This window comes from Pezoporus wallicus, unplaced genomic scaffold, assembly GCF_028554395.1.
Source record: "Pezoporus wallicus isolate ANWC-B61680 ecotype Strahan unplaced genomic scaffold, APGP_CSIRO_Pwel_v1 scaffold_7402, whole genome shotgun sequence".
Classification (NCBI taxonomy): domain Eukaryota; kingdom Metazoa; phylum Chordata; class Aves; order Psittaciformes; family Psittacidae; genus Pezoporus; species Pezoporus wallicus.
Window position 1 is genome coordinate 1808679 of NW_026641037.1, and position 27904 is coordinate 1836582.

A 27904-nucleotide genomic window follows, 5' to 3' on the forward strand; every position below is an offset into this window, starting at 1 on the left:
TTTTCTGCTTTGTTTCATGGACATTTGTTTTCATTTACTGGAGGGCGCTGTATGGAAAGAGGATTTGGGAGTGTCTTTGCACTTACACAAGTGTTGGGACATCAAGTGTCTTTTGTAGCTCTGGAGATCTGTTTTCTGACTGAAATGAGATGAACAAAGGTAATCTTTCATTGTTCTGTAGTTAAGGTTGTCTACAGCTACAACTTAGTAAGGGATTTTTTGTCATACTAAGCATTTATAATTTAGACACATTTTTTATTACAGGGTAATAGGAGAAATTCCATCAATTGGAGCAGTTATCTTAAAAAAACAGCATTGCCTAAACTTTGGAGCAGGTCATACAACTTTAGGTATGAAGGACAGCCCCTTTGAATGGCTTAGTAAAGTGGAAATTACCTTCTCATAGCTTTTTCTTACTACTTTTGTATAGTAGCAGAAGGATCTGGTAGCTGCATCGTATTTGGGAATAAGCGTAGCAGCAACATGTCAAGAAACTTTTCAAAGCGCATTCTTAGGACATCTGTAGAGAATGAGAAAGAGAAACGTGAATACAGCAGAAAGGTATGCTGCTTCCAGTGGGAGTGAGAATTGCTTTGAATAAGACATTCTCAACAATAAATTGTTCAGAGGCTTCAACAGGTAGTGAATAATTCTTCTTGTCATAAATGATAACATATCCAGTGAACAACTGTTCATCATTTCTACTTCTGCTCTGTTCTCTACATACAAATCACCATCAAAATCTTGGCTCGCTGCATCTGCTTCTTAGCACTGTATCCAGCCCTATGTTTTTATTGGATTTTGAATAAGCTTGTGAATGTGAGAAAAGAAACCTGCTGCCACCAAATATTCATCAATCAGCCTTGTACAAACTTCCTGTTAGCACCAAACAAGTTGGTTACTTTGGGTATCTAAATGTATATTAAAACGGAGCATGTCCTTCTCAGATGGCCAGCATTATGCAAAGGGTATCGACTCACTTTTTTTTATTTGGTCAAAACCAATCCTTTCTTCAGCCTCCAACGCACACATGCCAGTATGTCAAAGCATCTCTTCTGTACAAGTGACCATGTCCACATGGGAGAACTAGAGTGGCAGATCCTTGCACATGGCAGCGTTCACAAGAGGGATTGTTATCATGAAGGGTCTTTAAAGCTGTCTCTGGCTAATGCTTGGATTTCAGTCCTCCAGAGGTCTTTCCCTTTGTATGAGATGTTTATGTTTCTATTGGCAGCTAAAACTGCATGGTACAAAATATGGAAAAATTCCCAATTTGTACTTACTTAGTTTCAGAGTTTCAGTTCATAAGAACAATGGAAAGTTTTAGTATAATAAAGTACCTTTATTTACAGAACAACTTTACAAAAATAATTTCAATAAAATTATCAAAAAGTCAATTTACAATATAATACAGCTGCTTTTTCTCCAAATGTGGCATCAGATTAAGGTGGGGTATATCACTCTTATATGTTAGGTCAACCCGTGGCATAAATATTGTTTTAAACAATGAGCTAGATTTTTTACAGTCTACAAATTGCTAACAATGATTAATAAACACATTTTGTGGTTTATGTGGTTCTTCTGTACAATTCACATTAGTACTATAAGCCTCAGTGACTGGAGGAGCTTGGAAGGAGTTCATCCTTCTGTGAAGGCTGGTCAGCTGGATAGGTTTGCTTTGGCAGGTATGCCAGGGGCACTATTCAGCTCCGAAATGTCCACAGTGGCACTTTTATACATCAGAAAACACCGTGCTAGAGAGACAGCAGTCATCTGTGCTCGGGAACAGCTTTTTCCAATGTCATGCCTTGATGTACTGTTTTTTCAGTGTTTTGCTGAAGCAGCAAGCAGAGATAAAATCCTGTATCTACAGTACCTCCTTTCATAAACTTGCAATGCTAATCTTCCTTGGGAATTGGAGCAATGTGGGCTCCTACATGTTTACTTGCATGGACTGGTGTTCAACTATTCATAAAATACGTTTTCTGCTTCAGAAACTGCCTTGCCAGAATTTAAGAAATGTACTGGGCTCCTCCATATAGCAAAACTTCTGTGACTCCCCACCCGATAATGTTGCCCCTCATACTGCATGCATCTTCTCCGCTTTGTGCTGCTATCTCTTTTGCACTGAGCACTCTGTCCCACATGTTAAAGCCAGTTAATTTTCCAGAGAAAGCTAAAGCTTCATCAAATCCACCTCCAACACAGCAGCCATTCTTTTCTTGACCGATCTGAAAAATCCCTCCGTTTGGAATGGTATGAGCATCAGCAATGTCCAAGGCAGTGGCTGTAAGCTCTCCGTTCAGCCACAGGGATGCAGATCCATTCTCTGAGCTCCAGGTGGCACAGAGATGGATCCATTTCCCAGGAACAACTACGTTTTTGACAGCTAACTTGTGCTGGTCACCACCGACAACGAGCACTGCAGACTCCTGGCTGAGATAAAGTTGGATTTCGTATGGGTTTAACTTGGTTCCGTATGAGAAGATGATAGTTTTGTTCAAAGCCTCAGTCACCTTGATCCAGATGCAAGCAGTAAAGGAGCGAAGGGTCATTCCAGCAGTTGGGTGAACACTTCCAAATATTTTTTTTGAACGCATGGGGAATAGAATTGCTGTTTCACACCCTGAAAAGTTAGAAAGATTGTTAGGTAAATAAAAACTAGTCTATTTGTACACATGCAGTTAGGACCCTTGACATATGCCCACTTCAGGGCTTTTCGAAGGGGGCTGAGAGCTCAGCTTATCCAGCAGCATGTAGGGATCCTAAAGGATGCTTTGAAGAAACTGTCAGGTCTAACACTATAGCAATAGGTCTAGGGGTTAATCAGGCTGCAGAAACAAGGCTTAGCTCTTCCTTCATTGCAACAGTAGCGTCTTCTACATAGGTTGTGCAAAGGTTCATTTACATTTAATGCTGCCTGTCTGCCCTGGTGCTTGCGTGGGGAAGTTGTGATACCCTGAGGGTCTGTGTGAGGCAGGTGCCTTCTGCTCTGACATACCTCTTAGGAGAGCTGCTCTTTTGCTGGATCACCTAGAGAAATTAGCACTTTATATTGGGTAATTATCTTCGATAGGTCTCTCTGATTCATTTAGGTCATGGTTTAGCCTCTGTATTATTTTTTGGTACAGAGTGATAAAAACAGCATTGTAGTGTGGGGATGGGTTCAGTAGTCTATCAAACAGCAGGTTTAGTAACTGTGTCATTCCTGGGACAGCAGCGTGAAACTGCTGATGCAGCTGGAGAAGCAGGGTCAGATTTGAGAAACGGAGCACTGGGTAGTTGTGGCTTGAGCAGCAACCACAGCTGTGTCCTGTGGATGTCCCATGGTTAACTGGGCAGCAGAGGGGAAGAGGACACAGGCTACTGAAGAGCAGGCACAGGGAACATCTAGCAGGAGCATGCTGAGATGTGTGCTTATTATAATGACTCCCATTCCTGGGTCTGCCTTTAGGGCTGTTGGTTGGTGATTTTTGTATGCACTGGTTAAGCACAGGAAATGTAGGAAATGACTGATATTCTTAAAATAGTTCAGCTCTCAGCTCCAACTAATCAACATGTGGATAATAGAAATTAGTTAAAAGCACTAAGAAAAATTAATTAAACGGAAAAGTAACGGATGGTTACTAAACCCAAGCCATTTTTGGTATTCTGTGTACTATTCCCTAGCTGTATAGTCTATGCATATACAGTCTAGGTGATGGGGTGGGGGTTGAAAGCAGCCCCCTGCTACAATTAGGCTGGTCTGTTTCTTATTTAAACAAGCTAGAAGATCTAAAATGTCTAAAATGTGTGTGGAAATTTCTGCTTCAGTGAATGAAGGACTCTTTGTGTCCTTCAGGATTGTGCTGCTGTGTTATTTTGCAGACTGTTTCCTTTAAATTTTGAGCAGATTTTATGTTTCTTCATTAGTTTTTTTGAGGAGGGGCATGGTCAGTGAGCAACTGTTGGATACTCCTTAAAATGCCACTTAAGAACACCACTGTGAAAAAGCTTTTAATTAACAAGCTTTCAGGCTTTATTATCAAGGCCTAAGTAAAATTAAAACCAGCCTCACTGAAGAACAAAAAGTGTGATTAGAAAATCTCTCAAGAGTGTGGCTGGCAGTAATTCAAGATGTGAGAAATTAAAGTCAGTTGCTAAAAATTCCCTTGAAAAAAAAATTCCAGAGAGACGCTCTGGAAGTATTTAAAATATATCCTTTAAATTAAAAACTATGAACATTTGATATAAAACCATGTGGGAACCAATGAAAATAATCTGGATTTCCACTGATGAGACTGAGACTGTTAATGCTGATCAAATTTGTTACTCTCACCTAGCACTGAGTAACTGTTTGCAAGGCTGGCTGTGTTACAGGAGAGAGATAATGAGATCATGCTTTCTGGAAGGCAAGATGTGTTTGGGGAGGAAAGGAATACGGTCTAAGATCTACCCCCCAGTATTGCTGTAATGCAAACATTACTAAAGCCTTATGACAAATAAAGCAATAAAAGTAATTTACTTGTAAAGCTGATTTCATGACCTACATGAATGTACAGATTCATATTAGATTGTTAAACACATTGACGTAAACTAATGTTATGTTGAGTGTATATTGTAAGTGGCTTGTAAAAGTTGTTGCCTTTGCTTTAGCAGTTACAAGAAGCATCCTCCTTGCTCATCCATGTAGGAGCTCACGCTGGTGGTGCTGCTAAGGGTTGGTGATGAGGTTAGTGTAACCCCACCAACTTCCTATTTGCATATGCAATGTGGGATCCTGCGAGTGTGAATTTCTGTGGGGTTTTTAAGCTGCAGTAACTTACATTTGTGGAAAATACAGTCATTAAGGACATGTTAAAATTTGTCAGAGTGAGAGCTGTCTGACAGGTAGAGTCAGGTAGCAATTTTACACTCACATTTTGAATAGATGGGGACTGCTCTGCCATACCCAAGTTGCTGTAGCTGCTTTTTGGGTGTAATGTTACACTGCACAGAAAAAACAACATGAAATTTCAGATATGAGCTCATCTTTCTATGGCCGCCTTGCCTGCTGACTAATGCAAGCATTTTGGAAGAAGAAACAAAAACCAGACAATACCACAGTGTTACTAATTTTTCCATGCTTGAGGAAATGTTCTGTCCTGACAGTTGCATGCAGCAAATGTGCCCTCCCTGCTGCGGGAAGTGTGCTTAGCTGGTTGACATCAGCAGTGTGTCTTCAGATCTCACTCTGCTCTTGGGCATTTGGAGTTGGTGAGGAGATAATGTTTAGTTTAGGAAGAAGAAGGAGTGGGTACATGCATGAAGAGAACAGGAGAGCTCAATTACTACTGCATATGTGAAGGAGTTACCAGCTTGGAAGGTAAAAGGTGAAAGAATATAATTTGTATGTTTAAAATATATTTCTTGCTCTCTGGAAACCATTTTGGTCTGGAACAGCCTGCGAGAGGTGGGAGCCTTCCTTGATTAAACCCTTCTTTGATCCCACATTTGAAAATCTCAGCACCTCTTTTTAAAGAACAGATAATAGGTTTTCTCCATATGTGTGCAGACTGCCCAAAGCTGCTGTGCTGTTCGTAAGATCGCTTTGGAATCAAACGCAGAGGAAGATGTGTAAGAAGGGTGTTTATAGGATATACGTTCCAACAGGGCCACGAAAGAGAGCTCTCTGGTAAAGCATAGCACATGTGGACTTACCTCCTGGCAGTAAGTGCTGAGCTACCCATTTCTGTGATGCTTTCAGTTCAGTCCTGGTTTGCTGTAGCTCTTTCCACAGGGAGTTCAAAATGGGATCATCTCCTCTGGTAGGACTGAATTTATCCTGATGAAAAGCTGTTTCTTGAGCCTCCAGCTCACACCTCCTCAGCCAAGAGCTCTCCAGCTGGCCGAGCCTGCTGGACACATTGTGGCTGAGCAGCAGAATGTGCTCGAGAAGCTTTCCTTGCTCAGACTCATGAAGCCTCTTGGCTTCTCCAGCTGGATCACTGTTACTCACAAGCGCCTGCTCTACCTGTGACACAATGTGGGAGGTGACTTTCTCAACTGTTGTGTCCAAGGTACCCGCGAGGTTGGTGGTGAGCTGGCTTAGCTCTGTTTTCAGGGTCTGCAGGTCCACCTTCAGGATCTCATCCATCGCCTGCAGCATCATATTCTCTTTCATCTGCGAGTTCTCAAGCATGATGAAGAGCTTGTCCCATTTGGTGTGCTCTCGCTGGCAGTCACATGAAACAGCTGGAATGGGAGATACAGATGTTGTACTTACATTTTTAAACAGGAGTATTTGACAAAATCTGGCTCCATGCAAGGCTTATGTGCTTCAGACTGTCAATGTATTTCCCTCTACATCAAAACAGAAAAGTAAAGGAGCATATATTATAGCAATTCTAAAACTAAGTATCATCGGCAGTCTTTTTCAGGCAGCCTAAAAAATAAAGAATATAAAGAAAATTCCAAGACACACCATCCAAGTGCTTTAGCATTTGCTGTCCATACCAATCTACTGGTACAAGCAGATGCTTCTTCCTTTGGGGAAAAAATGTTTGTAACAATAACTGCTACAAGAGCTAGGTAACAAATAATGCAATTCTGCACTTAACACAAATTTAGTTTAGATCTACTTACTTTCCTCAGTACCAAGAACTGGACCTTCAATTTCATTATCCAAGTTCACATACATGAGATCATAATCATCATCTTCATCCAGAACAGAAACAGAAGCCCTGAAAACACAGAACAGGGTAAGCAGAGGAAGTATTTCTTGGGGCAGCATTCTCTAGCTGCTTCCTGAAAATAGCTGTGCTGTATGGAGCTCGAGTCCAAGTCAGACTTCAGCAGAGACAAGACTGCGAGTGAGATGCAGTGAGCCCCTAGCAAACGCTCCGAGCGCCTCGGCTTGAATGAATGAGCAGTGCTAGTGCCAGTGTTGTAATAAGAGCACTTCTCACTGTTGATTTTGGCTGAGAGGAAAAGGGGGCGTGCAGCTTGCTCAATTCCAGCCTTTCAGGTTTGCACTGGGGGGAGATGTACTGGCTCGCAGAGGGGAAGAAACGGGGAATGCTGCTCTTGTTAACTACCTCTTCCCCTCCGAGAACAGATTGCTGTAATGTTCAGCAATGCAAGGGTGAGTGTGGGGGGTGGAATCACTCAGAGTTTGCTGCCTACAAGCACTGGCTGCATTGGTTATGTTCTTCTGTGCTATTTGTGAAAAGGAAAGTGTTCTCCTCAAACTCGTTTTGTAGTTGGTATGCGCCAGCACTCTGGAGGAAATCTGTAAAAAAATAAACATACCTGGTGTTGTTTTGGATACACGTGTATGGTTTAACTAAATATTGTAGCTTTTTTTTTTTTGATAGTTATGTATAGAAACTTCTATTACGTACTAACAGTTTACTCTTTAAGAAGTGAAGGAGAACTCGTAAAGACAGCTTGTTAGCACTTTGCTTTTCTAGTCCTAATTACCAATAACAACATCCTAACTATGTGGATGATACATCACTACTAGTATTTGTTTGGGGTATGTGTAGATTAGCAGCTGCATGATTAGAGTTGTTTCTGTTAACTCTGACAAAAACCCCTGAAACCAAGGCACTCCTGAATTAGACATTAGTCTAGTGCTAAGCATTATTGGTACTGGTGTTAATTTGTTGTAAATTCTGGAAATCTTTTTATTTCCATGGGCCATTAATTATTTCAGAGATGCATTGCTTAGGTAAGATTAGGTGTAACATTGTACAAATTATATATGGGCTATGAAATAGAGAATAGCAAAAAAAAGTAAATAATCCCACACAATTCCATCCAACTTGCAGTCTGTGTTGCCTTTCCATTTGAGTCTCAGGGCTTGCCCTTTATCGCTGTACACACAATGTGTGAAGAGGGCCATGTGCTTCTTTTCTTGCTCATTCTGCCTGTGATATCCAGGCCACAAGCGGGTGGTATGGCTGCATGAAGCAGCAGAGATGGCGTGTGTGGCCTCAATCATTGCCCGTCCTGCAGTGGGGCCAAGAGGCGCTTTGCAGGTGTCACCTTTTGCTGAGAAGGCAGGTAGGGCCAGAGCTGCCTACTCCCCAGCCCCTCCAGGCTTGCTCCATACAGCCTGGAGCAGCACACTGCTCTGGTGGCTGCAGAAGGCTGCTGAGAGTCTGATAATGTTGTACCAGATGCCTCCTAGCACACAGCTTTGCTTCTGCAAACCTGAGCTACCCACACATTGGATGGTGAGCCACGGTACCATGCTATTCCTGCATGCCACACCATCGCAGTTTTGCCCTATGTGTGTATGGAATTTCTGCCATTGTGGTGCCTCCAGCTGGTCTCCTGCGAACACAAATAATAAATAAGAATGTCAACACAATATGTTACAAACCTCAAGTGTTTGATAAAGCAGAGGTGAATGTTTTTGAGGATGTATGTGCCCAACTTGAGTCCTTCTGGGGAAAAAAATAGTCTTCGTGCTTGGGCTTTTATCTTTGAATACTCAATTTGGAGTGAATATCAAACCACCACTGTATAGCTCCTCCTGCCCATGCTATCTGTTTGCAGAGTGGTTTTTACAAGCACTCTGTGCTGCTGGGCTGGGCAGAGCAAAGGCAGAGCTGAAGGCAACATTTGCAATTCATATGTGCAGAGGGAGTATGGCCAAAGCACACCCAGAGCACGGTCCTGGGGCAGCCGGGGGGCACTGGCACCATTGCAGCATGCAGTTGTGCTTGCTTCTGCCATATGTGCTTCCTCCCTGCCTGACTTGCAGCCATCAAATGTCCCCAACTGTACATTAGTTTCTGCCTGAATTGCATAATTCCCAGTGTGTGGTCTGCTTGGAAAGTCTGAGAAAATCTAATCTTGAAAGTACTGGGGGTGAGGAAGGAAAAGGGAAAGGAGGTAATTAAGGAGTTGACTATAATGTTTTTCCATTCTCAGACAACAAGCATACTTTTCAAGCTCTCAGTTTAGACAGATGAAGCAAGATTGGAAAAAAGTGAATTACTTGGGAACAGGCTCAATATTGTTTCTGACTGCACAAGCTCTGAGATCAAAAGGTTGGTGAGCTGCATGTGCGTAAACCCCTTAGAAACTGAAAAGGTGTGACAAACAGATGGCAAGAGGTACTGGGAGCCAACTTGAAACATGAAAATACAAGAAAATAGTGAATTGGGTTGTGCTTCCTGACCTTTCTTAAGTTATATGAAGAACAGATACAAACTGTGGTATCTGCCTGTTTACAGGTTCGTGCATTTAAATTTAAATTCAATTCAGGTTATTCAATTAAAGGCAATTCCATGTCAGTGAGGTCACTTAAATGTCACTCCAAAGTGATGGAGTTGCTTCTAAATTGCCTTTGCTGTTCATTTCTCTTGGTTAGTGAATATAAACCCAGGAATGTTTGCTGCCCCAATTTGCGTTTGTGTGGAGTATTTTTGTTCAGAGAAGTTTCATGGATGCTATCTGTCATGTTGTGTCATGTAAAATTGCATCAGTCCTCTAATACATCCAAGACTTCAAATGCTTGTTTTCTCAGATTGAATAATCAGTCTCACTTTCCAGATACCTTCTGATCTGTGACATCCCAGTTTAGGCAACAGCATGTCTCAGGTTAGTGTCTTGTTAGAGAGTCTTTTCTTGTTTAAAGCTGCTAGGGTTTGTTACTCTCGGCTGAATTCTTTTCCTCTACACTTTGTTCAGCTCAGATGAATTTTGCCTGTCCAGGAACATGGGAATTTCATCTTTTGCAATTGTTACTATTGCTAAAATTCCACTGGAGATTGAGGAGTGTGTTCCAGATGGGCAGACAATTTCCAGTGGAAACTAAACGTGTGCAAGTGCAAAGGAAGGACTTATTTCTGTACACACTAAATTAGCTGGAGAAGAAAATTTTTAGTGTATTCAGTTACATAAGCTTTCAATTTCAAACTCAGGTATGAGTCTAGAAAAGTTCAAGTAAATACATCCTCTCATCGTTGTAGTTCTAATGTTGGATGAATTGGTGCTTTACAGGATTCCCATGGTACGGTAGTGACACCTGTGAAAACGGTAACACTTTTTTATACAGATTGACTTGTAACACCAGGAAGAGATTTACACAAAGAATGTGGCTAGAAAATGGCCAGAACTGAACAGTTTGCTAATCTGTTTAGGTAATTCATCAGCAAATCTCTTTCCTTTGCAACTGGCTTTTGTGCTTTATTTGTAGAACAGAATAAGACAGAAATTCACCATGTCCATGGGACTGTAGGTGGGATCTGAACCTTGCCTTTAGTGCTGAATCAGCTGTGTGGAAGGCTCAGAGTTGCCTTCAAAGAGAAGCCAATGATTCTTCAAGCAGCAAAAATGCTTCAGGATAGAATGCAGAAATGTGGCTGCCTGAATAGTGTGGAGGCACTCCTCCGAAGCTTAAGGACCCCTTAGGGATCATTACAAGCTCTTTGACTAAAAGTTGTCTGAACCTGTAATGAATTATAAGTTAATTACTTGCCTCAGAGGTGATGGGTGATATTGCAATACCTAACAGTGTCTTGGGGTTCATTTTCTGTATCTGGTAACAGCACAATGTAGTCCAGTCTGAGCCCCTATATCTTTTTTTCTACCATCCATGAAGTGACCTGCTTATCTTCCAAAATCATAAAATTTAAATGGGAGAAAAAGCAGCAGGATCTTCCAAAATTGTAAGATTTAAATGGGAGAAAAAGCATCAGGCCAGAGAGCTAATTCCTATTGGAAACCAAATCCAAAGAGACCTTAAGGACTTTCGAAAGTTCACAGAAAAGGAGCCATACTGCATTGCAACAGGCAGATGTTTTCCATATGTTGCTCAAGTGAAACTTAAATATATGGAGGCAGGCATGTACAGCAATGTGAAGTTATATATTTCGGTATGAGCCTGGGCTTCAATTTGAGTTATGCACAGACATCTTAAGAAAATGTGTGACAGAGGGTTTTGCATATCTTTGTCTGCAGTTGACTCTCTCTGGCTCCTTTCTGTTCCTGGAAATGGCACCCTTAACTATTTACGTTCAAATTTACTGTCATGCCTATTTAGTTCTCTTAATAGCTGACTATTCTTTCCACATGCTGCTTATTTAATTTGAAAGCCCAGATCTCAACAAAGGAGAAATATGGCTTTTATGTGTTTTCTACATTCTTTTTTCTCTTTTTTTTTTTGTTAATTTAAATTGCACTTAGTTTAGTCTAGAACTCAACAGAATATCATCCAAATCTGAAAGCTCCTCAAGCAGCCTTCTCATCATATCATACTGGAGAATGGAAATTCTAATTTATAGGATTTTATTTTCTTTTCTTCTTTTTTTTTTAACACATGTTGTTACACATGCAATGATTCATTCATTTTTGGTTATTTATTGAGCTTCTTGGCCCAGTGTATGTTTTTCTACTGTGAGTTCTGTGTGTTCCTGGTTTTGTACTGATGGTTCTTTTAAAACTGGTATCTGCAGGTGTGTGCTAGTTTTCCAGGGAGCTCTTCAGGTGTAGGGAATTGACTTGCTATCAAGTCACTGGCCTCTCATTTGTTCTGTTCTCAGGGAACTCGATGCTGCTGCGTGTCCTGCCTGCTCTGTACGAGAAGCAACCGCAGCCGATAAACCTCCATCTGAGGGAGCTAGTGGCACTGATGGCTCAGCTGGGTCAAGCTGAACAACATCATCTCCTCAGGCTCCTCCAGACCGTGGCTAGGAAAAAGGAACTTGGGGTAAAGCTGTGTTTGGAATATCTTATTGCTAAACACTGCAACTCCTTTTGGAGGAGTTTGTTTCAGATGACTGGGCAAGGTCTGTCTGCTAGCTGCTCTCCAAACAGTGAGGAGTCCTATAACATGCATGATAGTGCTTTCCTACGTTAATTCTCCTTGAATTCTTTAATTCCATTCCACATTCTCCATCTAATCGTAAAGAATATAACAATGACTCTGCTGGACCAAAAAAATGTATGTGTTAAACCAGAACTGTTTTCATCTTTTTTAGCTTTTTCTCTTTCAGCTGAGCATGAATTCCCATGACTATGTTTTTGTTAGACTGTATGAACTGTATTAAATTGCATATCAAGGAAAATTAAAATGAGCTAGGAACTGATAAGAAGTAAGATGGAGAATAATTATCTAAGGCAAAATATATCGTGCTTTCAAAACTGCATGTCATTAACAGCACCCAGCGCATTAGAACAAGGCACAAAATTACCTGCTTTGTGAATTTATGAAATTCATAACAGCCTTGGAAAAGAAGAATCAATAGTAGTTAGTATCTAGATAGTCAAGGAAACTTTATTGTAATACACAGTCCCAGAGGAAATACAGCTCCTTTCAGAAGTGAGGGATTTGTCAGCTGGAGGGGTCTGGGGTGTATCTCTGACAATTGCAGGGCTCCATACTGAAGCTGACACATCTGAAGTAGTTTTGTAGTCTATTATTATCATTTATTACTACTAACAATTTATTCAGCCACCCACCTGAGGTATTTTGCCTGAGTGATAGGTATCAACTTGCTAAAACCGATCATCCTCAAAAAAATGATGGAAGAATGGGTCAGTTTATGCCCCATTTCTGTGTTGAAACATCTTTTACACGGATGAAATAGTTTCACTGAATCAGAGGAGCATGAGTGTACGTATGTGTTTAACTGAAAGATAATTATTCAATAAATAGTTGTACATACCACGTCCTGTTTGTGAGACAATTTTAAAGACTTGAAAACTGTGCTGTTACAAGGAAGGACAACTGGCCTACAGCATTTTTTGTATTCAATGAGGACCTTTCCTCAAATTTTTACCTCTGTTCCAGCTATTAACCTTGTCACGTTTAGTTTCCAGTGGAAACCAAAAATTCCAGCTAGTGCTTTAATTTTCTGTATCACTGGAGAAGGCCAAGTCTCACGTTGTTTTAATCAATAAAGTATAGGTTTGGCCCAGAGCAAGGGAAATATTTGGGGAGGTTAGGTTTTGTTTTGTTTGGCGTTTTTTTTATTTTTTTTTTTTTAGTCTTTATTAACAACGGGGTATTTCCTTACTTATATATGCATAACTGCACTATTTCAAGGCTACAGTTACCCTTATTCCATATGTTGAGCTGAACTTTGATTGACCTCAGCAATAGCTCTGTGCAAAGGTCAGCAAGGGTGGAAAACTATTTTACTAAATCAAAGTCTAGTGTTTATTTTTACCACTCTGATGTACGGTACTTCTTTTGGTTATATGTGTTCACAGCTACAAAATATGTTCACAACTTGTTTCTCTCTGATTCTTTTAATAGGTGCTGAAAGAGTGTATACCGTTTCTATTTAGACACTTGAGAGACCTTAACCATAGTGACATTATTCTAAACATACTTACAGAAATATCCAACTATGAGCCAACAGCCTTAGCCGCTTTTCTTCCGATGCTGGAAGAAATTGGTGAGAGTTTTCCATGTTTGATTGGGCAAACAGCAAAGATCTTTGGAGCTGTTGGACATATTGATGAGGTAAGGTCAAAACCAAAAGAAGTTGAGTAGTTTTGGATTGGATTGTTTGGGGTAGTTTGTGTGTGGCTTTTTGTTTGGCTGTTTTTTTCTTCTCTATCATGTGTTCTGTACATTGAAGTATTCCTTTCTTCACGAGTAACCTACCAGAACATATTCTTGATCATAAGACCATGAGTGGTTTAGACTATAGTACTATCAGTATGGCTAGGAGAGGAGGTAGCACAAAAATCTGACGTGGTATTTATTATGACTAAGACTGTCCTTCTGCCTTCTAACCAAGGAACAATCAGGTAGGGCTGATATAGGGGTAAAGGGGCTCTGCAGAAACAGGGTTTAGATTAATGGGAAGGAACAAAACTTTCTGAAGAACGTAATGAGCATGAAAAAAAAAGATTACTTAAATTCTCATAACTGTAAAGATAAGTATCTAAATTATTATTATTATTATTATTTACTGTGTATCTCTGTGCATGTGTATATTCTGTTTATATGAACTTTCTTTTTATGGAATGGTTAAACCTCCCATTTGATAAAAGCACATGATTGTCATTATTCCAGAGGCTTAGCTAAGCTAGGTTGCAGTGTTACCTACCTGTGAAATTAAAGGCAGAGAAAAGGAAAAAAGTCTTTTGCACACCCTTTGTATGATATCATATTTTAGATGCACTGAACCTTCAGAAATGTTGTAATTGTGCAGTGAAATATGAACTTCCTTGTATAGTGTAATCCAGATATTTTGGCTTTGTAGGCACAGTTAATTGGATACTTCTGACAAGCGTCTTTATAATGAAAACACTCCATGGTAATACTGGGCTTAAGGAAGGAAAATCTTGGTTTGAGATGTAACCCAGTGGGAACGTGATGCCTAAAATGGATTTATAGTGACTAACTCCTAAAGAATTATGAGAATTTCATGGCAGTGTAATGAATTTGCACTAAAGTTAGTAGCTTTGAACTTTAGTCATAGCTGTGCGTTCTGGATGCAGGAGCTATGCTCACCCAATCCAGGTGCCATGAACAGACCCAAACACACTGTGCATGCAGAAACCACCAGGCAGCTCTCAGGTCCCAGAGCTCTCTGCCCTCCCCATAATACCAGCTCTGACAAGCAGCCCAAAGAACCCTGTGTACCCAGCAGCAAGGGATGCTACTCATTGTCATGGTTTAAGCCCAGTTGGTAACTCAGAACCACACAGCCACTCGCTCACTCCCCGCCTTCTTCTACCCCTGCTCCTGAAGGGATGGGGAGGAGAATCAAAGAATGTAATTCCCACAGGTTGAGATAAGAACAGTTCAGGAACTAAGGTATAACACAAACCACTGCTGCTACTGCCAATAATAAAAATAAGGGAAATAACAAGGGAAGAGAATATAAAACTAAAAGGGGAAAAGGAAAAGAAAATAATAAACACAAGTGATGCACAATACAATTGCTCGCCATCTGCTGACTGATATGTAGCCTGACCTGAGCAGTGATCTGGGCCTTCCAGGTAACTCCCCCCAGTTTATATACTGGGCATGATGTGCTGTGGTATGGAATACCCCTTTGGCTAGTTTAGGTCAGGTGTCCTGTCTCTGCTTCCTCCTGGCTTCTTGTGCCCCTCCTCACTTTCAAAGCGTGAGACTGAAAAGTCCTTGGTTGGGGCAAACATTACTTAGCAACAACTAAAACATTGGTGTATTACCAGTGTTGTTCTCAGACTAAGAACAAAAACACAGTACTGCACAAGCTACGAAGATGGAGAAAAATGACTGTTACAGCTGAACCCAGGACACTCATGAAGATCTGATATTAGCCCTGTCCTGCTGGGACTGGGAAATGCCTTAGACCCCAACAAGACCTGTCTTATCCTCCTGCTTTCCTGAGCTCTTAAAAATACAGGCTGGAGGAGATTACCACCATGAGCTTGTAAACTGCCTGATTGCTCAAGACCTTGGGTATCCTGAGAATACTAAACTCCTTAAACTTATTTATGGCACATCATGGCCTTTAATGAGATTTTATTTTCATTCCCAGGTATGAGCTTATGTTCCTTTCACCACTGTTACTAGACATTTTCCTTCCACCTCAAATCATGGTTCTCTAAAGGCAAAAAAAAATATTCTGCTGAACTCAAAGAGTTTCTGTTAAGTAATTCAAATGTTTATGGATATGGCAAAACTCAATTATATAGCAGAAAATGAATGGTATGCAATAAATCTAACCAATTGCTGAAGTGTGGCACTGGTGCCTGCCATACAGTAACCTGGATAATTTATTTCAGCAAAGAGCTGAATCCCGCAGTTTCCATGTCCTTTCAGTGATCCTTGAGGCAAAATTTGCACTAAGTCAACTGGAGTTTGTCAGCAAAAAGGCTGTTGGTTTTGCATTTCTGAATCAGACTTTTTGGTTGTCCTTCCTTTGACTCCACTGGAGGCCAGTTTGGAGGGAGGAAGGGGGAGAAGTAGCATCATTTTGCTCTGCAGGGGAAAATCCTCCATATATTCATCTTCTGCCTTTAGGGTGACAGTTCATCTATTTACTTGTTTAGATACAGATAATAATGTGCTCTCGTCAATGACAGTGGTCATTGGAGAATCTCCAGAGAGGCTTTTGCCTCCAGAAAGTAGTTTCTTTTGGCCCCTAACCAAAGTCAGTCTCTTAAATCTTGGAGTGGATGTTATTGGAGGGGTCAAGCTCTATGCCCCTGTACAGCAGCTTGCCAGCAGCTGTCATGCATTCAGGCAACAGCTTTGCTCAATGATGAAGGATCAGTGATGCAATTTGAAGCATATTTTCGACATGCTGGAGGGAAGGGACCTTGACACGTTTGAGAGATGGACCAACACAAACCTCATGTAGTTCAACAAAGCGAAGCGCAACATCCTGCACCTGGGTTGGGGCAATCCCAGGCACAGCTACAGGTTGGGCAGAGAAGAGATTCAGAGCAGCCCTGAAGAGAAGGATCTGGGAGTGTTGGTTGATGAGAAACTGAACATGAGCCAGCTTCAGGGTGTGCTCGCAGCCGAGACAGCCAACCGTATCCTGGGCTGCATCAAAAGGAGCGTGACCAGCAGGAGGAGGTGATCCTGCCCCTCTACTCTGCTCTCATGAGATCTCACCTGGAGTATTGTGTGCAGTTCTGGTGTCCTCAACATAAAAAGGACATGGAGCTGTTGGAACAAGTCCAGAGGAGGGCCACGAGGATGATCAGGGGACTGGAGCACCTCCTGTATGAAGACAGGCTGAGGAAGTTGGGGCTGTTGAGCCTGGAGAAGAGAAGGCTGCGTGGAGACCTCATAGCAGCCTTCCAGTATCTGGAAGTTACAGTCCCTCTTCATTAGGGATTGTAGTAATAGGACAAGGGGTAACGGGTTAAAACTTAAACAGGAGAGGTTTAAGTTAGATCTAAGGAAGAAATTCCTTACTGTGAGAGTGGTGAGGCACTGGCGGATTTGCCTAAGGAAGTTGTGAATCCTCTATGCCTTGCAGTGTTCAAGCCTAGGTTGGACAGGGCTTTGACCTGTCTTTATCCTTCTAGTGGAAGGTGTCCCTGGCCATGGCAGGGGAGCCTGATGGGAGGCAAGGAGAAGCTGTGTGGGGCAAGAGCAGAGGGTTGGGGCAGCTCCTCTTCTCTCCTGTTCCCTGGCACAGATGGATGTCATGCAAGTCTTATTTCACTTCTTGCAATAGGGCAAAACCTTTCTCTGTTAGCACTTAGTTTTGAGAATATATTGGTTGGACAATGGGTGTCTGATCATTGTGGATGCAGCACAGGAAGGCACTGTACTTGCTATTTCTACTGATCTTGAGCTTTATACTCATTTAAAACAAAATTTATCTTGTAAGAATCAAACCAGATTTGGTTTGGCTTTGTAAACCTTATTTCTGTTGCAAGGGGATGGGGAGGAGAAGCCAAAATCACATTGGAGTCTGTGAGCCAAATGATGTTTGCTGTTCTCTCCTTGTTTACTTACATCACCCAAGCAAAATTTACTTTTATAAGGACTGCAGGTGACCACATTTAATTCTGCATTTACTACTTAAGAGTCAACGTCTAGAAGCTTTGCAGCTTAGAGCTATCTAATCCTCAAATGAGCACAGCTGGGATCAGAATTTAAGGATTTAATTCAGAGTCTGTATTTTAGTGTGTCGAACCAGCTCTTTCCAGGCTCTTCTCAGGACCCTCTGAGGGTCCTTTTCTGCTGTGTTTTGCTACTTCAAAGGGACTGGACTTATTTTGCTTTTGTTGTTATTGTTTTATATCAATACCAAGACTAAGCAAGGACCCAACTGGGCATGCATTCCATATATTGTGGAAATTATGGACTACAGTAATGTTTACGACGAAATTATTTGCAGAACATTTTCTCCTTATATTTTTTAATTGTCGGTTTGTGCAGATACCCACACCTACTGTTACACACGCAGCCTGGGCAAGCCTGCATTGCATAATTAATTTTCAATCTCTTGTGTAAGTGTCGAGTAACTGGCATTGTCGTGTGTCATATCTTATTTTAATAAGAAGCTGCAAGCTGCTGACATAGCATCTGACTGCATTCCAGCCTGCTCTGCTGCCACAAGCACTGCGTGTTTCTGGAGATGGCATGCTTTTCATTTGTTTATAGTAGGTTCAGTTTTAGTGACATCCAGGAGACCTTTCACTCAATATGAAAAGCAACATGTAAAGGTTGGCAGAAGCGAACTTTCCATGAATATCTCCTCTCCTTTCCATTTTGCTGAATAATTCTGAGTTATGAAAGATCTTCCCTGATTGAAATGTCTAACGATTACCAGTGCTCCAGTGGCTGGATTTTGTTTCTGCAACCACGTTTGAACTCTGTCAGTCCATGAGACTACTGACATCCGTGTCCGGCTGGCACATCTCTGTCACCGGACACAGATTACATACCCTGTGGAACATCACCACTGAACCTTCTCTGGAGGTTGTCCCCTGTTTCCTGTCCTGTCTCCTTTGTTCTGGGCAGAGGAGCCAGGATAGCAGAAAGAGGCTGTGCCTCCAGCTAGGGAGTACATTTTGGTGAGAAAACAAAGGCAAGCTTTCCAGGTGAGGAGACGCCCAAGCACAGTATACAGGAGCTTTGGGGTAGCCTGAGGAGCAGGAGGTCTCAGGCACTGCCTGCAGTCTGCGGGCGCCCCAGCACTGCCTGCGAGGAATCGGGCAGCCACTTCTGCCAGCACGACTGCTCTTTGCTGGAAGACCTGGTGTCTCCTGCCTTTCCTTGGCGGGGGAGCAGTGTGTCTGTATTGCTGGTGTTCTCCAAGGGTTTGGATGTGCTTCCTGCACTGCCACACTGCCAGTTCAGTAATTTCCTCTGACATAAATGGTACAGAAAGAACCTTAAAATATGCTTGGGTGATGGCTGGGAGTTGCATGCTGGAGCCAAGGCAAGTCACTGTTTTGGGTGCAAAAGTTATGATAGTGTTGCTGGGGGTGTGTGTTAAAGTTTCCCATTTTCTCCTTATGGAATGCTTGTGTTTCATGGGGCTTTTGCCTCTTTGTGTTGTGGGATGTGCTTTGCTGCTCCACATCACCTGAATGTTTTCACATAGCAAGTTCTCCCTTCACAGACATTATAATTGATGATCTTTCTCTCACCTTCTATTTGTGAGTTTTGTCTCTTTGCCCTAAGAATTTTTATTTCATTTTATTTTATTTAGCCCAGGAGAACTTGAGTGCTTTGTGGCCTGCAGTTTTGCGGTGGAGGGTATATGAGGAGCTATTAGTGGGATATTCATTGGTCCACAATTGCCTGAGGTTGCATCAGACCATATGTGGTGACTGAAGGGTCCTTGTGGATCTTGTGTTATTTAGTAACACAGTGGATCTCCCGTAGTCCTCCTTTTCACTTGTAAAGGTTTTGTTTGCTTTACTCTGGTGGTTCCTTGTGCAGAATTTACCCCCACCCTCTTGTGAGCCAAGAGAAGACAGGTCGTGTCTGGATGCTCCCATGCAGATCAGGCTTCTTGAAAGTAAAAAAAAAATACCATTGGATTTCTCTGATGCCGACGGCATCACTCACTGCAACACAGACAATCAACCTATGATAAAATAACCAGGAAAACAGCTGGCATCATAAAAGCTGGACAGATCTTAAAGGCTCAGTATATAACAATGATTGCACCCATGAGAAAGAAGTAAAACAGTTCTCTGATCCACAAGCGTAACTGCGAAGTTACAAGTGTTAGTGTCCCAGTATTTAGATCAGGTCCAAGTAGAATCATGCAAGCAGCAAAATGGTCCCTGTAGACTGTTGCTGATGGGGGTGTCTCACAGCCCACCGTGGCGGCAATGCCTTCCTGAAAACCTCTCGTCACTTCTCCCCCTCTTCCTTTTCCTGCACTGGAGCCATGTTATAGATATGCTGTTAGATCTTACTTAGACGTGAACCAGCATCCCCTTCCTGGCCAAGCAAAACAAGTGGGAAATGGATCGACAATGGTAGTGTTGGAATTTTGTTTACTGATATTTTGACCCTTTATGGTACAGAATGCAAATATGAGCAGAAAATCCTTTCTGCTTACTTCTAGAAACAACCTCTTATGCTTTCCCTGAGCTGCTCTTTCCACCTTGGCAGTTCAGACAGACCCCTGGAGAGATGAGAGGTTTGGCTGAAAAGAGATCCTTTTATTTAAAGGTTGCCCTCCTGTTTACACACGCCACTTCTGTTGATGTTAGTGACGGTTTCATGGGCGAAGTTGAAATCAGACCTTGTCCCTTAACCATAAATTTGTGCAAAGCAAAACACCATCTTGGGGCACAGGTCAATTGAACATTTTAATAGTTGGGTTTGGTTTTTTTTTTTTGCCATCAGTTACGTTTGAACCAACTGGAAATTGGAGTTACTTCTGAAAGCCTTGTGATCTCTTTTGTAGTCTTCTGAGCCTGATTTTAAGACAAAGCAAAAACTTTGCCACACCTCATTGCTTGTGGTTTAGACCTTCACCTGCTGGCAGATACAATGTCATAACATGCAAGGGATGCTTATAAAAAATACATGAATGCATAAAATAAGCATTGTTAAAATAACAATGGGTTATGCACAGCCAAAGAGGCTGCCTGAAATTTTTTTGGATAAAAACTGTGGCAGGGATAATGACTGCTTTCATGTTGAATTATTTTGCTGCAATTTTGTTTTGTGTAACAGTTACACATTATGTTACTCAGTAGTTTATTGTTCTTTTACTTCACTCCAGGCGAAGCATTTCAGCATGGCTGGAGTCCAGCTGGATCAAAGTGACATGAAAATGGTCAAGACTTCTCTTCCAGTTAGTCTGCTGCACAGTTTGTTTAGGAAACAAAAATGTGTTTTAAATGTTAATTGAGCCTGTGTTTATCTCTTGGAGGGAGGATCATCTTCCAAATAAACTAGTGAATATGTACCAAAAAGTCAACCTCTTAAGCCATTGAGAAAAAAAAGGCTCATTCCATCACACCACCCCAGCCCATCTGAGGATGTAGCTGTAGTTTTCCTCATATGGCTGAAGGGAAGCAATTTGTCTGATATGCTTTTCTCATTTATCTCTGTCACGCTACGGTGTAGCAGATCCTTTTTTGTTTGAAATAAGTTGACTTTCTCTTCAAAAAATGTCTGTCTTGTGATGCTCAGGCCATGTTCTGCCAAAATCCCCCATGTATTTTATAGCCCAGCTGTATTTAGAATCAAACTTTCAGCAATTTTTTCTCTCCCGTTATGAGGTCCCAGAAGAGAAAAGGCAATAATGCTATTGCCCCGCAGAGTTTGGAGTACATGTATGGCACACAACTTCCTCTCCTTTTCTGCTAATATTCTGGGAAGAAGATAATTTTTTATTTTTGTTTTTGCTTGCATTTCATCACAAGCTCTAAAAGCAAAATATTTCCCCATTTCTGTACCAAGTGGGTTTTGCTGAGCAGAGACATACCCAGTTACCCCAGTGGAAGATCTGATATGAGCTCCTAAGTTAATTGCTGCTTTCCCTGCTGCTTTTCCCACTTAGAGATTTTTAGGACTCTGGGACCTGATACACTTATAACAGAAGAATTCTAATGCATTTCTTCACCTTTGGGATTTCTGGTTTAGTTTGTGAATTTGTATACATACATACAGAAATAGTTGGAACTGGAATTGTGTGCCTTTGCCAAGCAGAGATGATAAAGTATCTATGCTAGAAAATCCTTGCATATTTAATATTATTCTATGAAATAGCCCCTTTAATCCTAATTTGTGGGGGATGCAATCTCGCTGATAAATTGGCAAGATCACATCCCCCTGAAAAACTGACTAGCAAAACTTCGGCTACAGAGGGCATATCAGACTTCAGTGCATTGGCAGTGATTGATACAACTTGCCAGACGGCACCTTATCGGATGTGATAAGATCTTAAAACAAAATCTCATTTTAAATGTGTCTTTGTTGCAGTGTTAGTCACAGGTCTAATCTGAGTGTTTCTCTTAAATGAATTGCTAAGAAAGGAGAGAAACCATGTGATTTATGAGATATTTTAACTTCTCACCACTAGCGCAAAGAGATTCCGATAGTCCCCCGGCTCTTGCCCACTGCACCTCACTCCTCTGCTGATGCTGTGCTGGAGATGTCCTGCTCGGTCTGTGCAGCACTGGTGACAACAGGCTTTTAGATGACATTGCTAAACATAGCAAATCAGCAACATCCAAGAGCTCCAGAAAGGAAGTCATGATTGGGAAATGTTTTATGGTCCGAGAAATAAATTTTCATTCCTTGCAAAATTAATTGTAACAACTAGTGGCATACGCAGAATTCACTGCAATTGTCTGATGCCCCTTGATTATTTGCAGTTATGGAGTGGACAGTAACATGGGAAAAGCAAAAACCTGAACATTAGCCCATTAATACAGGGGGGCTGTAATGAAGACACAAAACTGCAGCTGGATGTGAGTCATACAATGCCACAAACTAGCACAGACCTCAGCTGCGGGTTCCATTGAGCCTGCAGGTTTTAACGTTTGTGTCTCTGCTAATACCTGTGTAAGCTCAATGTGCAACAGGTTGGGTTCAGACACGAGCTAAAAGACCCTCAGGCAGATGATCCTGTGAACTTGAGCAGCGTGCATGAGTGTGTGCCCCCTTACAAGAGAGTTTACCTGCCACAAACAGCAAGGAATAAAGCAGAAAAAGGGCAAAGAAACTGGGTATGGGAAGGTAAAGTAGCTTGGCCAGACTCATAAGGCTTATCAAAGGAAAAAGGGGAACTAGGTCTGCTGCTGGTGCTGTGATCACTGACCCAGACTGATCGACCATGCTAGAGCAACGCAGGCGCCTTCAAAAACGCTTTATGGACTCTGACTCTAGGTCTGAAGGGGTGACAAGGTGTACTAAAGTTAGGCTGGGTTAATACCAAGAGGAATAAACGTAATGTCAATAGTACACAAAAATAAACTGTGTTTGATGCAGTTGTCTTTTTGTTATTTATCATGGGGTAGCCACTATTCCCCAGTGACGTTTTAATCAACAGCGTGCATGTAAATGTCCCTTGCGCAAGCAAACAATGAATTAGTTTGTTTAAAATTGTTCTTCTCTTCTTACATTTTCTAGGAGCGAGCCAGAATATGCCTGATGTATTTGGTGAACCAGCTGGCCAACATGGAGCACTCATTTCACCATATTCTTTTGCTGGAAATTAAGAGTCTTACTGACACTTTCTCAAGCATCTTGGGCGCCCAGAGCAGAGATATCTACCGCATGAGCAACAGTTTCACAGCCATAGCCAAGCTCCTCATCCGACAGCTAGAGAATGATAACATGTCTGGAGCCAGGTAAAGCTCATTTTTGTATGATAAAGCTACAGCCATCTCTATGGCTGTGTGAGACAACGTAAATTTATATTAAATATACTCAAGTTGCAATGAATGATCAGCAGAAAGTAACAAGTACTGCAGTTCCTGTAAGTCACTACATTGCCATTTTCATATTGATCTTGATATCCTTCTTGTATCATTCCAGTATATACTCACTTAGCCTTTGGATTGTGTTATTTATAGGGTCAGGTAAGCATGCGAAGTAGTTTACCAACACCTGATGGGCAATATCCCTAACCTGAGGAATGCATTTCAAATGCAGGCATAAGGATGATTGACACTGAAGTAGAATTCTGTAATTAAAGGGTGGCAGTAAGAGCTGTGGGTGCACTGCAGACACCAACTTTGGGCTGTCAGGCAGAATGACCGCCAAACATCATACACCAGAAATTGCGTCATTTGGCACTGAAGAATAAAGAAGCTGTTCAAGTTGTAGCGCTTAAAGGGTAGGAAGAAAGCTATGTCTCAGATAAGTAGACTAAGGCAGTCTAAAATTTTTCAGTTAAAAATAAATCGGTGAGGTCAGGCTACACAGTTATCATTGAGTTTATTCTAGAAGATAGCCACTGACGCTGATGAGAACAATGACTGGCATAGCTGCCTCATAAAGGTTTGCTAAAAAAGGTCTGAAAAAAAAATTCTCAAACTTGTATGAAAAGATGTTCTGTTCACTCAGCTTCTTTTAAACATATCTCAGCCTCTTTTAAATGTTCATCCTAAAGTTAAACCATTTGGAGTGCTGCTGCATTTGTCAGTAAAAGTGCAAGTGTTATTGAAATATATGGTAGTAGTCACTTTTAATTAAGGAAGGACTTACAATTAGCATTGTGTATACTGAAGTAGGTCAAGAGGGCACAAAGGAATAGTAATTGAAAAAATTTAACACAGATGTCAGAAAATTCATAACCATGAGGGATAGCCTTGGAGACAGACTTGTAGAGCTGGAGCCAAAACATTGAGGTCATTCAAGAAACAATTAATTGGTAGCCTGGAGAGAGTTAAAAATGAAAAAGGAGAGGAGCCCTGATATAGCTCCTCATTTTACGAGGCTGTAAGAAAACTTCACCTGGTGGCTGTAATCTCAGCTGAAATCAAGCCCTCAGCATTTGTTTATATAAAGCTTCATTGGAGATAGTGAAAAAAATGGAGATAGTAAAATGAGCATACAATGACATACATGTTTTCCAAACTAGTCAAGTTCAACTGGGACAGATGTCACTTAGTAAATGGGACCAGAAGAATGTCACGTGCTCTGGGAACCACAGTGAAGCAGGACAGGAATTGAGGCTTCAGTAATAAAGTATAATAATTTTTCACAGAACCCATTGTGGTCCCCTGATTTACAGTAGAAAAATTATTTGTTAAAATGTTATGATATTTCTATTCCTTATTATCTCATGTGCTTAACATTTATCTCTAGAGTTGATAAAATGAGTAAAAAGCAAGAAAAGCTTTAATTAAGAATGTTATTGTGTTTGCCTGTTCCTCTCTAAAATTCCCCTTTGTTAAGGATTGGCTTTACTGAGGAGTAGAAGCTTCTTTATCTGTGTGAGTGTGGTTACAGATGCAAGATACTGTTTGGCTGGACAGTCTTGCTGGGGAGAAGGGAGGTAATTATATTTTTCAGTTGATTTTTCAGAAGATATCCTTATTTTCCCTCAGGAGAAAAATTCTACTGCTTCTACTGAGCATGAAAGGAAAATGCTTTGGTTGTTTGCTTCTTTAAGTTGTACTTGCTTCCACATGGCAAGTTTGAGCACAGCCATGCATATAAGTGAGTGAAAATGTACTGCCTTCTTTGGAGTCTAAGAGTTGCCACGGGGTCCAGGGGACAGCCTCCGGAGGGTGAAAAGTAGGGGCAGACCATGAAAATGCATCCACTTTATCCCAGGGCTGCACTGAGGCTGCTTGGAGGTTATTCTGGTTTAAGGAAGGACATTCCTCCTTCCTTTTTGTTTTGATTTTATTGGGTTTTAACATTTCAGTGGATAAATTGCTGCTATTATGAAACCAGACAGTCCCTGTGATGCAGCTGTGCTTGCCACAAGGAGGCTGTGAGTGTAGCCAGAAGTGCTGGGAAGGAAAACCTGTTCCTGCTGCTCCTCTGGGTAAGGACCAGTGTCTCAGGACGTCTGCTGCAGCAGGGTCTGCCTTGCACGCAGCTGTCTCAAGCCAGTGGCAGGGCCTGGACCCTTTCAAACAAACCTTTCTGAAATGATTTCTTTTTCTCCATCTGCTGCTTGATATTTTAATTTTTTTGTTTAATTGTAATTTTATCCCCCACCAATCATCTGTGACCCTGGTTGCTTGCAGCTGCCATCATCCTGTTATCTCAGTGTGGCTCTGAGAGGTCACGGTGAAACACTGACTTTTCACAGTTACATTTTTTAGGTATTTGGTTTTATATTTCAGGCCTGTATCAAGCAAAGTATATGCTAAATCAGACAAGAACAAGTACGACAGCAAATAAGGCTAAGAGCTCTTCACTTAATCAGAGTTTATTCTGACTTGTACTAGCAAAAGTGGGATCGGTCCAGACACTGACATGGAAATACCCTCCTAGCTCCAGAGCTGCTGCAGTTACTGAGCTGCAGTGATTTTTAAAGAGCAGCAATCCAGAATATTTGTGCTGTGAAAGGAAAACAGGATTTTAAAATGTGTGGCTGGATTATAACCATTCCTTCCAGAATCATGTGTTTACATAAGAAGAAACTGATTTCTTTAGAGCGATGGCTGGCTTGGAGTTGTTTGACACAGGGAATTTTACATGCAGTTAGTGGAGAATATAATTAAAACCATGTGATGCTCTGTTGCCCCTTACTGTCACAAAATTGCACGTTATTCAGTCTCAGAGGTACTTTTTTAAGAACATGGAGTTTTAATGGACTGATTCAACCCAGAAGTATAGCATGGTCTATTGAAAGAAGGCAAGAAACAAAAGTAAGATAATTAAATGGCACTTCCAAGTCCTTAATCTGGGTAAGAACAGAGAATAACAGGCTATACCAGTGCTGCTCAATTTAGTGTCGTGATTGGATGAAATTGTCTTTTTTCCTTAAGGGAGAGGATAGGTCTAGCACATGGCATCATTTGGTATTCCTTTGCCATTCATTTGCCTTTCATTTTCTACAGTGTCCTTTAAATCAACATGTAGGAGTGAAGAGAGCTGTAATAGCATCTAAGACTTTCCTATACTGGTAAGGTGTTATGGTGTGATTTAATTCAGCAGAAGCACCAAGAAGCCTGTCTGCATGCAGCATCCCTTGCCACTTCATGTCCTGCCTGGCTCCCAGGAGCAGCTGCCCTGCACGCAGCACCTGCCACTGCCTGCTGTCTGTGTTTGTCAGCAACAGCTATTGAAATGTTCCGGCTTCTACCATCAGTATCTGTGAGTGCAGAGGCTGTGAGTGGCATTGCCTGTGAAATGACAGAGGATGCAGCCTTCAGCTCCCTGTGGAACCTCAACCTTAAATATTATCTGGCTGATAGTGTTTCCATGATAATTCCTAGCAATAATTTGGAAGCTCCTGATGGGCTTCCCAACCATGACCCAGAGGTTTTGAGATTGCCATTGCTGTCCACCACTTGTCTTCTTCAAACCTGAAGGTCCATTGTATTTGGGGAGATGATTATGCCTGTTCATTGATGAACCCCAAGGACTCACAGTTGATCCATTTGTGTTGCCTCCATCCACAGAGTTGAAGCCCTGGAAGCAATCCCATCTCACATGTATTTTTAGCAATTTCCATTTGTGTATGCTCTTTTCTCCCATTTTAAGCACCTGACTGGTGTTGTTATAATCGTGCTGGTGGTCTGGAGAAATGTTTTGCAGGACTTGCTGACCTGTATACTTAGGTCTCTTTCTGAAGAGAATTTTAAAGCAGTGAAATGGTGAGTAGCATAGTACTGTCTTTTCAAGCCAGGTCCTTATGATTTCTTTATAGGTTTGTGCATCCTTTTCCTCTCAAAAACAGCCTGAGCTTTGGTGTAATCTGATCCTGCTCCAGCAACCTCAGTAATGTACTGAATGTCTCCTGCCAAGATTTCAAACAATTGTTTATTTTACTGTTGCTGGAAGGGGAGGCCAGCAGGAAGGCCTGCCAGGCATCCCGTTGGGCACAGGGTGGAGGCTTCATTGAATGTTTCACTTGGGGTATGTGCTTTTGGCTTCCTGGGAATTGATAACATGTAAAGCAGGTACATGTGAGAGGCATGCCAGGGCTGAGTGCTCTGACTTCCTCATGTAGTGCTTGCAGTTGCTCTGAAACTGCAGGCAACAACCAGGTCAAAACCAAGGTGGTGGCTTGAGGAACACCAGGCGGCAATGAGCCTTCTATGCACTAACTTATTGCTGCTTCACAGGATTCATCAATGTGTTTCTTTAGAAGGATTTTCTTGTATTTCCTTTATAAAGCCACCAGAGTTCAACAGGAGAATGATGGACAAAAAAATGCTGTTGTAAAAGGCCATTTTTATTTCCAAACATCACCAGGGCTTGCTGGTTTGGGTCTGTCATTCGAAAACCACATCAGTCCCCTCCCTGTGGCCAGAAGGTTTTATATGTATTTACATACGTAACAAGACATTTTTCTTAGCACATAGTTCCCACAATGGAGCAGCGTTAAGAGTGATCTTGGAGTGA

At 41.6% G+C, this 27904-nt stretch overlaps 2 protein-coding genes across 10 annotated transcripts in view; one reads left to right on the forward strand and one right to left on the reverse strand.

Moving 5' to 3' along the window:
• Positions 1–27904, forward strand: part of VEPH1 (ventricular zone expressed PH domain containing 1) — a 96310-nt gene that overhangs the window by 23816 nt on the left and 44590 nt on the right. For all 9 annotated transcript variants that reach the window (XR_008973808.1, XR_008973807.1, XR_008973809.1 and 6 more), the window contains 3 exons: positions 11517–11683; positions 13235–13444; positions 23000–23220. Coding sequence is in view for 5 of the 9 variants with exons in the window: in XM_057421636.1 (XP_057277619.1) it covers positions 11517–11683; positions 13235–13444; positions 23000–23220 (598 nt within the window). In the remaining 4 variants the exon portion in view is untranslated. The remainder of the gene's footprint in view (positions 1–11516; positions 11684–13234; positions 13445–22999; positions 23221–27904) is intronic.
• On the reverse strand, positions 1324–7049 carry PTX3 (pentraxin 3). Its single transcript, XM_057421640.1, has 3 exons — positions 6604–7049; positions 5680–6213; positions 1324–2626 (listed from the first exon to the last, which is right to left on the reverse strand). The coding sequence occupies exons 1-3, from the start codon at positions 6749–6751 to the stop codon at positions 2013–2015; spliced, it is 1296 nt and encodes a 431-aa protein (XP_057277623.1). The 5' UTR covers positions 6752–7049; the 3' UTR covers positions 1324–2012.